This window comes from Panthera pardus, unplaced genomic scaffold, assembly GCF_024362965.1.
Source record: "Panthera pardus isolate Hobbes unplaced genomic scaffold, ASM2436296v1 HiC_scaffold_13, whole genome shotgun sequence".
Lineage (NCBI taxonomy): Eukaryota > Metazoa > Chordata > Mammalia > Carnivora > Felidae > Panthera > Panthera pardus.
Window position 1 is genome coordinate 143,334,326 of NW_026526688.1, and position 12,613 is coordinate 143,346,938.

Sequence of the window (12,613 nt, forward strand, 5' to 3'; positions counted from 1 at the left end):
TACAGAGGCCCCGAAGCGGTCTCTGCGCACCCAGCAGACAGCCCAATGCGGAGCCCGAACTCACGAACCCAACTGCTTGTTAACGCACACCTTTTCCAAGCCTTTAAGGGCTTTCAGGCGCCAAGCAGCCGCTAATTTGCCAGCATTTCCTCCCAGTTGTGACGCTCCATGCCACGTGAGGCCGCTAAGCCCCCGGAAGTTGGCGGGCCGGGGGGCGTTCCCCCTCCAATCCCCGCCTCCTGCGCCTTGCCTGCGCTCCAGTCTCTTTGGCTAGGCCAGAAAAGAGGCGGGACTCCGTTATCCTAGGGCAGTTTCCCGCCGGACCGGAAAGCCGAGAGCACCTAGTGTCGCGGGAGCAGTGCTTTGGTCCCCTGCTCCCGCGACATGGCCTTCAACTTTGGGGCTCCCTCGGGCACCTCTGGCACCGCTGCAGCCACCGCGGCCCCCGCGGGTAAGTGATCCTCCCAGACCTTCTCCCGGGGAGAAAGGGAGGCCTCTGGTCAGCCCCCTCGGTCCGAGACTCTCCAGTCCGGCGAACCTGGGGTCTCTTGGCCACTTGGAGACTTTAGGTGCCCGGGAAAAGGGCGGGCTGCGGCAGAGCGGGCCCAGGCGGCTCCTGAGGAGGCCGCTACGGAACTTGAGGCCCAGCCTGTGGCTCCCACGCTGTGCGTGGATCCCTGCAGTGCCCTGTCCTCCTAGGGTTCGCTTCCCGCCGCCGGCGAGTCGGACTCGGAGAGACTGGAGGACGGCTCCTCTTTCCCATTGCCGGAGACCCGCCCTGCCCTCCCCACCTCAGCCTCCCGGACCCGCGGGAATCCCTGCTTAGCTCCCGCTGCTGGGCTTGGTGAGGTTAGGGCTAGGGACCCCGGGGCGGTGCCCTGCGGCTCCTTCGGTCCTGGCCCCTTTGGTTCTTGCTGCGGGACTTCACGCTCCTGCTCCTTCCTCCTGTCCCCACCTCCTCCGCTTTCTTAACTCGTTTGGAGCTAAGTCAAGGTTTGTCTTTGCTCACTTCTGTGAAACCTGCTGACTCTTCTAATCCTCTTGCTTTCTTTTCTTTTTCTTCTTTCCCATTTTAAAATTTTGTTTCTTTGCCTACACGCCTATCAGGATTTGGTGGGCTTGAGACTGCCAACTCCACCGCCAGTGGGTTTAATTTTGGGGGTTTCGGATTAACTGCTAATCCTGCAGTGAACTTTAATATTGGCAATTTCGGTGTTTCTACTACCTCGGCGACTCCGTTCAATTTTGGTAACAGTCTGGCAAGTGCAGGTAGATACTGCGGGTCGTATGTGTAACGAATGTTGGGAGCCGGAGTCCAAGAATATTTTGTGGTTCCTAGTTTGGGAAAGAACACTGGCTTGCCTAATGAGGAAAGGAAATTCACTTTCTAGTGTGGAATCAAAAACATTTGTATCCAGTTTTGACTGCCTTAAAAGATCCGGTTTTAGGAAGTCTTGCAAGTTATAATGTTCCTTTTTTAAGCTTGCATTTAATTAAACAATATACCTTCCAAGTGATGAGAATTTCGAATGGATTATTATTTTGAGTAGATTATGTTTTCCAAATTATTACGTATCTCTTCCAAAATAAAAGCTCAGCAGTCAGGCTCGTTTTTCTGGGATTCTTGGACTCCTGCAGTCATTTTTTCTTTTTTCCATTTTTCCTGCATCTTTCATTGGAATTTCATTTGATTGTCCTTGTGTTTCCCAAACAAGTCTTATACGAACAGCAGTAACTTGCCTTGTTTTTTATGGTGTGTAACAACAATAATGTATTTCTTTGGTCAACCCCAGATTAGGACACATTTCTATAAGATTTGTAGTTATGGAAAGAGCCCCCAGTTTTTTACTGGATTTTTTGAGAAATGATTAGAGCAATTTATTGTCAAGTAGCATTGAGTTCAAGTAGGTAGGCTAGACATATTTGCATTCAAAGAGATAATTAGGAAGATTTTAGTGTCTATGTGGATTGAAGCTCCTTGGAAATTTGCAAAACACAAACTATAATGTGTGTATATGTGTATATAAATTTAAAATAGGTCTATGTGTCCTTTACATACAGTCACCCTATAGAATAGTCTTGTTCCTCTGCTGCTCGTATATGAATTTCTTGTCCATATTCTCTTACATTACGCCACTTATGCCCGTGCCAATTATATGCATTTGGTAAACATTATTATTTATTCTCTAAAATTTACTTGGGAAGTCTGGTGTTCGTGCAGTATTTGTTAGCACAGTGCGAAAATCATCTTGGCATCTGGTTTGAAACCTTTTTGAAGAATACTTGAAACCTTGAATTCCAAAGATAAAATAATCCATTATTAAATAATCATGTATCACTGCCATTTGGTATGTTTACTTTTCCCTGTTTGCTTAAAATTGGCACTGGGTAAAACAGCAATATTATTTTGAAATTTGTGTTTCTGAACAAAGCCACCCAGCTTGTAATTCAACAACAGTAAATAAACTTGTTGGTATTTGCTTGATTTCATGTTCATTTGGAGTTACCACTGTTAAGTGTTGAGTTGTGATAATATAACTGTATTTTAACTACTTTATATATATGTTCATTAACTGAATCTTCAGCAAAGGGATAGAAACCCTTGTTTATTTTGTATCTTTGCAGATCCACTATTACAAATAAACATTTTTGGTATTATGGAACATGATAAGATACTAATATTTTTATTGTGTAGCCAATCCAGAATATATCATAGTTTTTCTATGGAAGTGAAGAATAATGAAAAAGATTGAGAACAGTGTTCTGTACTTTAGGTGATTTTTATCAAAATGTTTATAGTTTGCAATACTACAGTAGAACCTACCTGGTTATGGCTGCAACATGCAGTCTATTTGTGAGTAATTTTCCAAATTAAAATTATGATATCAAAAGGGTTGGGTTTTTTCCTTATATCTTTTATATAACATGCATCCCTGTCTCTTATACTAGAAATATATGAGATTAAAAATTAGAATTCCAGAAAACCTGTGGCATAACTCCGAGATCACTGATGGTTCAAATATTTTTCTTAAAAGTCTTTTTGGTATCACCTTGGTAATCAGACTGACAATAAGGGAAAAAACATAAAACAATTTTAGCTCGTCAGTATTCCATTCCATCCATATGTCAAGTTACATATGGTTAAGATTAGTTTCATCTCTAAACTTAAATCTAAAAATGAAATTTGTAGATCTGTTAGTTGCCAACTTGGTCCAGAGGGCTGTGCTAGTTCTCTCTTTCCCTAGTTTTTCCCCCTTCACTCTTCCTTCAAGAAACACATTCTTGTTGTAGGGAGGTCAGTATGTTTCCTTGGGAAAGTTGGTAAATTTTCATGAAGACTAAGTAGAAAGGAAGCTAAAATAGAACCTAAGTTAATTCACCAAAGCCAAAGTTTCAAACTGGCACCACAGTCTGCTAATACGATTTGTTTAGCACGCTACTTTAAAAATATTTGAATTCGTTCCAAAAAATTAATTAGTTAATTAGGGTCTAAAATTCTGTAAATTTCACAGAGAAAATCTAGATCTTCGGGTTTTGGGGGGGGGGGGGATGGGAATAAACAACATTACTACCTTTTTCCTGTGGCAGTAATCTGCTTGAATTTAGAAACTGCTTCCATTTTTAAAAACTGTTCACATTGAACAGTTCTACCAGTCAGTTAACACCTGGTCTATTTCACTTATTAATGTTATCAGCCTAAATCTTACAGGCATTTGAATTTGCAACTCCTGCTCTAAAAGTATATACATAGTCATTTTAGAGTTTGTTAAGCATGCTAGTAGGCTTAACATGTTTTCTCAGCTGTGACTTAAGGGTATGTTGAAGAGTATGTATTGCATTGTGCTATTTCTGTTTTAAATACTTAGTCACTTCTTGCAACATTTGACTTCTTGATTAGTAGTATAGTTTTTTAAAAATTGAAGTTGAAAGTAGAGGAAGGAAAAATTAGATCAATAGATTTTGTCTCTATATGTGGCAACGACATAAAATAATTTGAAAAAGAAATGTATGTATATAAAAGATTGTGTCTGTTTTATTTATCCTTTTTTAATTAGTTGGGTTTGGAGGATTTGGGACAACATCTACAACAGCTGGTTCTGCATTCAGCTTTTCTGCTCCAGCTAACACAGGCACTACTGGTAAGAGGACATCGTACGCCATTTGTAGAAATGAATGAGCTAGAGCTTGGTTTTTTGGTTAACTTATGCAATTTTAATTTTTCCTTCAAAGGACTCTTCGGTGGTACTCAGAACAAAGGGTTTGGATTTGGTACTGGTTTTGGCACAACAACTGGAAGTAGTACTGGTTTAGGTACTGGTTTGGGAACTGGACTGGGATTTGGAGGATTTAATACACAGCAGCAGCAACAGCAAACTAGTAAGTATAAAGGGCCTTTATCTTACTTTATATGACTTTATATATAAAACTGTACGATATAGCTGACATTGAGTGCACTGTTCAAAACACTTTAATGATACCTTTTTTGTTTTTTGAAAATTTATCAGTATGTTCCACAAGATTCCAAAAGCTACTTCTCATGTCAATATATGATAATAGCAACTGGGGAGAAGACTGATTAGCAGGATGAGGATTATAGAACTTCTGTGTTTAGTAACAGTCTATGTAAATTTTTGTTGCTAAAAGTAATACAAAAGTAAATCTGCATAAAAGTACAGCTTAATGAATTGTATATATAATAAAGTCAACACCCTTGGAACCAGTACCTAAGTCAGGAGGTGGCCCCTGGCCAACCACTTGAGAAGCCCTCTACATTGCCCTCCCAGTCATTTCCCAATCAGAGGAACTATAGTCCTGTCTTTCATGGTGATCTATTCTTTACTTTTCTTTACAGTTTTGTCACGTAAGTGTGTAAACAGTATTGTTTAGTTTTATGTGTCTTAAATCTGTGTAAGTTCCCCTGTTAGCCCTACCCCCTTTTTTTTCTTTTTCCTGTTTGTTAAATCGGACCATTTTTCCTGTAGAGTTTTTCAAGTCAGGACTCTAGTGGATTGCATTCCTGTGGTATAGTTTAACATATTTCGTTGTTTTCTGTGTTTTTTGTAAATTGGGTTGGATATAGGCACTTATTTATGTTGATAGTTGTTTTTTGTTTGGTTTCAAGACTACTTTATGGATAGTGTTGTATTCCTTTTTTTTAATGTTTATTTGTTTCGAGAGAGAGAGTGAGCAGGTGATGCCCAGAGAAAGATAGAGAATCCCAAGCAGGCTCCACACTGTCAGTGCAGAGCTTGATGTAGGGCTCAATCCCACAACCATGAGATCATGACCTGAGAAAAACCAACAGTTGGATGCTTAAACTTCTGAGCCACCCAGGCACTCCAGTAGTGTTGTATACTTTATCAAGAGGTATATAATGTCTCTCTTTTTCATTGTATAAGCAGCAGCCATTGGTGATTGTTACGTAGATCCGTTAATTCATTAGGGGTTGCAAAATGGTATTTATTCCAACCCTATGATTCCTTTTCCATGTATTTGTTGGAATACTTTAATAACAAGAAACTTTATCCACTATTTGATTCATCCTTTCCCATATTTATTATTAGTTTTCAAAATAAAGAATTGGTTCCCTATCATTCTCTAAAGGAAACCAATTAATTTTTTTATAATGTTAGGAACTTAAATATTTCAGCTACCTATATTTGGTATTTTTAATCTGTTGCAGTTATTATCCTTATTGATGCTTAAATGTTGCATCTGTGGCCAAAGATGCAAGCCTCTTCAGACTGGCTCTCAAGTCCTTTGACACAACGTAGAATTAGTCTTTTATTTATTTATTTTTTAAAATTTATTTATTTATTTTGAGAGAGAATGGTGAGGAGGGGCAGAGAGAGGGAGAGAGAGTGAGAATCCCAAGCAGGCTCTCCACTGTTAGCACAGAGCCCAATGCGGGGCTTGAACCCATGAACCATGAGATCATGACCCGACCCAAAATCAAGAGTCGGATGCTTAACTGACTGAGCCACCCACACGTCCCTGGAATTGGTTTTTGATAGCTTCCTTACTATCTGGTATGGCAGTGTGTTCCAGGGTTCTCTTGTATGGGCTAATTTATTTAATTCTCACGAGAATCCTATGAAATGGTACTCATGGTATTTCCATTTTATAGGTGAAGAGGGATTGTGACTTTTCCATATACCTCCCAGGAAGTAGTATAGAAACACGAATGTGAATTTTTTGACTTCCTACGTAATGCTCTTTTCACTTTTCCAGTCTTCTACCTCTTAAATCACTTTTGCTTCACTTTTCTTAGGTAACTTGATTGATTGGCTAAAATTCATCCTACTAAAGTTATTCAAGATTAGTAGTTATTAAACATAAATTTAAGGAATTGTCTAGCCAAAAGGACAAAGATAATAATAGTCTCAGAATTCTTTCTGGTATTCTAATTATTCCTCTTTTCTGTTATCTTCCTGCAAAAATAGAAAGTTTGTTGGAAATCCAAGTACTTTAGGAGAAGAAAGGGAAAGTGAAGTTTTTTTCTTTTGAAATTTTCTTTAAAATAATATCTCTCTAACTATCCATTACTGTAGTTAAACTTACTTTGGTTAGGAAAAATGGGAAGTTGAATTTGGTGCTATTCATTTGTATAATGAAAGGGGCTTATTCAGTTATGTAGCAGCCACTTACTGACTGTATGTTTGTATGTCATGCATTGGGTATATAAGGTTGAAAGCCACAGTCCCTGCTTATAGTCTAGGGAGGTAGAATAACGAACATTTAATTAGAATAATAAACTCCAAGTTATCAAAAATACACATATGTTTGAAAGCACTAAAACAGACCCATACAAGGTACTATGGAATACAGAGGAAGAGCTGAGTCTTGAAAGAATTAGTTGGATAAAGTCAGGAAAGGATATTCCATGTAGAGGGGTAACTGACAGAAGCATCAGTGTATGGCATAGCATGATGAATTTGGGACCTGCTGCTGTAAGGAGTTTTGAGCTTAATCTGCAAAGATTATGGAGCTGTTGCCTTACTTTTCAAACCCCTGCTTGTATGAGGTGCTTGCTGTCTGTTCCATCTGAGATGTGTTTAATTTCAGTTACCTGCTGACTTCCTGGACAGTACCTCTTATTCAATGAAAACTTTGGCAACTGGCTGTCAGTTTTGCTTTTCTTTTCAACTTCTGTCTGGGTTATTTAAACATCACATGGCTATATACTGAGACAGCCATGCCATCTAACTTTTATTCCAGAGACTTCTTCCATTTCACTTAAACCATACTTTTTACCCTGGACCTTGGCAACATCTGAAAATGTTCAGAATCACTAATGTGAACATCCCACAACCTATTCTTTTAGCCTGCCTTTTTAACTACTTCCAGTGTAGCTATTCCTAGACCTCATTAGGAGCTTTAGACAGTGACATTTTCGTTTAGACCATTTTCTATTCTTCCATCAGCTTCTTGTCTATACTCTCTAATTAGCTTAGATTCCATAGCCTGCCATTTCAGTCACTGATTGGCAGTATGCTAAACTTCTTCGTCATTGTATTATGTGCCTGAGGGGGAAAAAAATCCAAGCTGGTGTAAGCCCAACTGTCTGTCTAGATACTGCTTGAGAAAATCACATAATACAAAGGATTAAATAGTATCTCTAAATTCTTTTTTTTTTTTAACATGTTATTTTATTTTTTGAGAAACAGACCATGAGCAAGGAAGGGACAGAGAAAGAGGGAGACACAGAATCCAAAGCAGCCTCCAGGCTATAAGCTGTCAGCACAGAGCCCGATGCGGGTCTTGAACCCATGAACGCAAGTTTGTGACCTGAGCTGAAGTCGGACGCTCAATCGACTGAGCCGCCCAGGCTCCCCCGTTAATTTTTTTTTTAATGTTTGTTTATTTTTGAGAGAAAGAGAGCGCAAGCGGGAGAGGGGCAGAGAGAGGAGACACAGAATTCCAAAGCAGGCTCTAGGCTCTGAGCTGTCAGCATAGAGCCTGATGTGGGACTAGAACTCAGGAACCATGAGATCATGATCTCTGCTTAAGTTGGACACTTAACCGACTGAGCCACCCAGGCGCCCCAGTACCACTAAATTCCTAATCGCTGACCTAAGTTGGGGCCTCAGCACTGCCTGGTAATTCTACGAAGTTTCTATTTTGTTTTTATGTTTATTTATTTTGAGAGAGAGAGAGCACACACGCAAGCGGGGGAAAGGCTAAGAGAATCTGAGGCAGGCTCTGCATTGACAGCACAGAGCCTAACATGGAGCTCATCTCATCAACTATGAGATCATGACCTGAACCAAAATCCAGAGTCCAACATTAACCAACTGAGCCACTGACGCTCCCCAGATTGCTGAAGTATTTTAAAGCAAATCCCAATATGTCCCTTCACTGTCACTTTACTATGCTTCTCTCTTTAAAAATATGGGCATCTCTCCAACTTGCTATTAATAATTCCTTGGTATCCTCTAATACCTAGTTCTTAATCACATTTCCATTTATGTTTCATTGAAGTTTTCTTCAGCTGGTTTACTCAAATAGTGATCCAAACAAGGTCTCCACATTTATTTTCTTGTTGTGTCTCAAGTTTCTTTTTAGTATAGAGTGTTCCCTTGCTCCTTTTTCCCCCCTTCATGAATTGTTGGAGAAACTGGGCCACTTGTCCTATGAAATGTCCCCCATTCTAGATTTGTATCCTTGTAGTATCATTTAACTTTATCCCCCACTTTTCTGGTTAATGAAGTTAGCTTTAGGTACTTTATATTCAAGTTTGACTTTTTGGCACAGATACTTTGCCAGTTGTGCTACGTGCTTCATACTATATCACATTGAAAGTTTTTTTCCCTCTTTTGGTGATGCTAAGATTGATCTTTGGGTTCAGGTGGTGACAGCCAATCTGTCTTGTAAAGTTCCTCATCAGTCTTTAACCTAATGGTTTCATTCATTGATGATCATTGCCTCAGTCAGTTATTTTATTAGGAGTTGCAAAATGGTGATCTCCCATTTCTGCCCTCCCTTCTACACTAGAATTCTTCCGTGAAACAAAGGTTTTCTCCCCCCAGGCGACTGTTTGGTCACCCTGAAATAGAATTTGTATAGGAAGAGTAGGCTAAAAATTTTTTCTTTAATTTTTTTTATTTTAGAGAGAGAGTGCGAGCGGAGGGGAAGGGCAGAGGGAGAGTGGGGGAGAATCTTAAGCAGGCTACACGCTCAGTGCAGAGTCCAACACAGGGCTCTATCCCATGACCTGAGCTGAAATCAAGAGTCAGATGTCCAGCTGACTGAGCCACCTAGGCGCCCCTAAAAATTCTTTTCAATTGACAGTTTTTATAAGAAGTTGTTGTTGGCCTGATTATTTCCAGTGGTGTCCAAGGAATTGAATTTTAAGTTTTTGATCTTTACTTTTAAAAACTGTAATTTTGAATGCATGAGTTTTCATAAATTGACTGTGCTTGAGTTGGTTGCATTCATTATTCTTTTTGATGCTCAAATTATCACAGTTTTGGTCAATATGAGCCCTTGAACAATACCCTGGTCTGTTATTTCTTACCTTATTGTTTAGTACTCCTTATTGCTTCCACTGGTTCATCTTCCCCCTCCTTTTTGCCAGAGGTTTGCACATGCTGTTCATCTTTGCCCCTACCTCATGGCTTGGCTGACTGCTTCCTTTAGGCCTTAGTGAAATTCTAATGGAGCAGTCTTCTCTTGTCTCCCTCCTCCCCCACCCGACCCGACTTGATTAGCTCCCTCATTCAGTACTCTCATAGCCTCTGTATTTCTCTAAGGAACTTACCACAATTGTAAATATTTGTTTGATGTGCTGAGTTTGTTCACCATGCTGTCCTTAGTATTTAGCTCTGTGTCTAACATTTAGGGGATACTCAGTAAATACTTGTTGAATGAGTGAATGAATGTATGTTATCAAAGATAAAACCAGAAGAGACTATGTATTATTGTGAGGAAATCTAAGGAAGAAGAGCATTTCCTAGGAGGATGTGTGTTCAGTGAAAGTTGAAGATTTTCTTTGGGAGCTAAAGGAACAATCTACAGCATGAGGACCCTGAGAAGGTAGAGAGGTATGAGAGGTCTAATAATGCTAAGGGGTTGAAAAGAATGTATTGAATTTTATAATTTGAGTTCCTAAGTGCCTTCCAGTGAGTGAACTCTGAGTAGACTAGTGTGGTTGTAATCTAGTGTGAAATGTAAAAAGGCAGCTAAATGAATCAGTACAGATCATAGTTTATCTCATTTAAAAGTTGAGGAGATTGGGGCGCCTGGGTGGCTCAGTTGGTTAAGTGGCCGACTTCGGCTCAGGTCATGATCTCGTGGTCCGTGAGTTCGAGCCCCACGTCGGGCTCTGTGCTGACAGCTCAGAGCCTGGAGCCTGTTTCAGATTCTGTGTCTCCCTCTCTCTGACCCTCCCCCATTCATACTCTGTCTCTCTCTGTCTCAAAAATAATAAATAAACGTTAAAAAAAAAAAAAGTTGAGATAAAACCTAGGAATTTCTTAGCCAAGGCTACAATAAATACAATAAATATTGAGCTTATAATACCAGGATTCAAGTCTTGTGGCTTCTAGTCCAGTTCTTTACAGTGTTTATATGTGCCCATTTGGGAATTTATACTATTCATCTAGGGGGGTAATAGTAGCCCCTCTCTAGCCCTGTAGAAGCCCCAGTGACCATATGGTACTTAAAATCTTTAGACCTGAAAGAAACTTAACTATCATCTAATATAGTGGCCCTAAAACTCAGATCATTTTGGTAATATTTTCATGATTTTTCTCTTACCTACTTACCATTTGTGTTATTAAGAATTTTCTTTAGGGGCATCTGGGTGGATAAGTTGGTTAAGTGCCTGACTTCGACTCAGGTCATGATCTCACAGTTCGTGAGTTCGAGTCCCATGTTGGGCTCGCTGCTGTCAGCACAGAGCCTGATGTAGGGCTCAAACTCACAAATTGTGAGATTATGACCTGAGCCTAAACTAAGAGTTGGATGCTCACCCAACTGAGCTACCCAGACTAGGTGCTCCTAGACTTGTTCTTTGATAGAAAGTGAGATAAGCAGATGTGAGGCATTAAAGGCATACTGGCATCCAACCTAGACTTTTTAAAACGTATTATGAGAACAGAGAAAGACAGATACCATATGTTTTCACTCTTATGTGGATCCTGAGAAACTTAACAGAAACCCATGGGGGAGGGGAAGGAAAAAAAAAAAAAGAGGTTAGAGTGGGAGAGAGCCAAAGCATAAGAGACTCTTAAAAACTGAGAACAAACTGAGGGTTGATGGGGGGTGGGAGGAGGGGAGGGTGGGTGATGGGTATTGAGGAGGGCACCTTTTGGGATGAGGACTGGGTGTTGTATGGAAACCAATTTGACAATAAATTTCATATATTGAAAAAAAAATTAATAAAAACAAGGAAAAGTAAATATAGGGCAAGCAACAATCTTTGCCACATCTAGTGCCTAGTGGTGAGCATATTACGGACACTCAAATTCTTCTTGATTGATTAAAAAAAATAAATAAAATGTATTATGAGATAATTAAAAGATATTTTTTTGTTAGGTGAATTAGTCCATTTAGTGACTCAGCTGTTGCCTGATAGCTATAATTTCATGTTCTGGGGATATTTGTCTCCCACTTTGGAAATATTGATCTGATCTAACAACTTCACCCATTTTGTTGGAGAAATTGTAGCCCAGAGAGGTTAAGTGACTTACCCAAAGCTATATAACCTGCTAAAGCTTTAAAAAAAAAAAATTTTTTTTTTAAGTTTTTTAATTTATTCTGAGAGAGAGCACATGAGCAGGGGAGTGACAGAGGAGACGGGAGAGAGAGAATCCCAAGCAGGCCCCGCACTGACAGTGCATAGCCTGATATGGAGCTCAAAGTCACAAACCCATGAGATCTTGACCTGAGCTGAGATCAAGACTCGGACAGTTAACCAACCAACTGAGCCACCCAGGCGCCCCATGACCTGTTAAAGCTTTTAGTTTAGAATCTTGATGATTAGTTCATTTGTTCTTTTTGTTATATATTTCTTTGTTATGAGAGAAGGAAAAGTGATTAAGTTGATACTGATAAAACACTGATATAATGATTCTTGCTGCTTATTTCCTCCAATTTGTGTTTATTATACACATTTAATAGCAATAAAGGTTTAAAAAACAATTCCACAACTTCACAAACTTTACTTTTCCATTTCATATCCGTATGCATTCTTTTTTCTTTTTTTTTTTTTTTTTTTGGTGTGGGTCTAATATGGATCCACCTTGTATACTGGTAATGGAATTACTTGTATGAAGAAGATAATCATTAGAAAAGCAAGTTAACATTGTAAGGATTGTCCTAGTATATTAGTTTCCTAATGTTGCCGTAACAAAGTATCACAGACTTAGTGGCTTAAAACAACACAGATTTATTAGCTACAGTTCTAGAGATCAGAGATTGAGAAATGGGTTTCATTGGCCTAAAATCAAGGTGGTGGTAAGGCAACTTATATACATAAACCCTGTGTTACTTCTTCAGGCTCCAGGAGAGTATCCATCCCCTTGCCTTGTCCAGCTTCTAGTCTTTCTCTCCATTTCTTGGCTTATAGTCCCTTCCTCCATCTTCAGACCTCACTTTGACTCTGACCTCA

General features: G+C 39.6%; 1 protein-coding gene across 2 annotated transcripts in view; it reads left to right on the top strand.

Annotated features, from left to right (window-relative positions):
* The first annotated feature begins 278 nt into the window (after positions 1-278).
* Positions 279-12,613, top strand: part of NUP54 (nucleoporin 54) — a 30,337-nt gene continuing 18,002 nt past the window's right edge. Inside the window, exons 1-4 of one of the 2 annotated variants that reach the window (XM_019467107.2) lie at positions 279-451; positions 1,108-1,269; positions 4,056-4,139; positions 4,231-4,377. In XM_019467107.2, coding sequence (XP_019322652.1) covers positions 385-451; positions 1,108-1,269; positions 4,056-4,139; positions 4,231-4,377 — 460 coding nt within the window. In that variant the 5' untranslated portion in view covers positions 279-384. The remainder of the gene's footprint in view (positions 452-1,107; positions 1,270-4,055; positions 4,140-4,230; positions 4,378-12,613) is intronic. The other variant, XM_019467115.2, reaches the window with a different exon arrangement.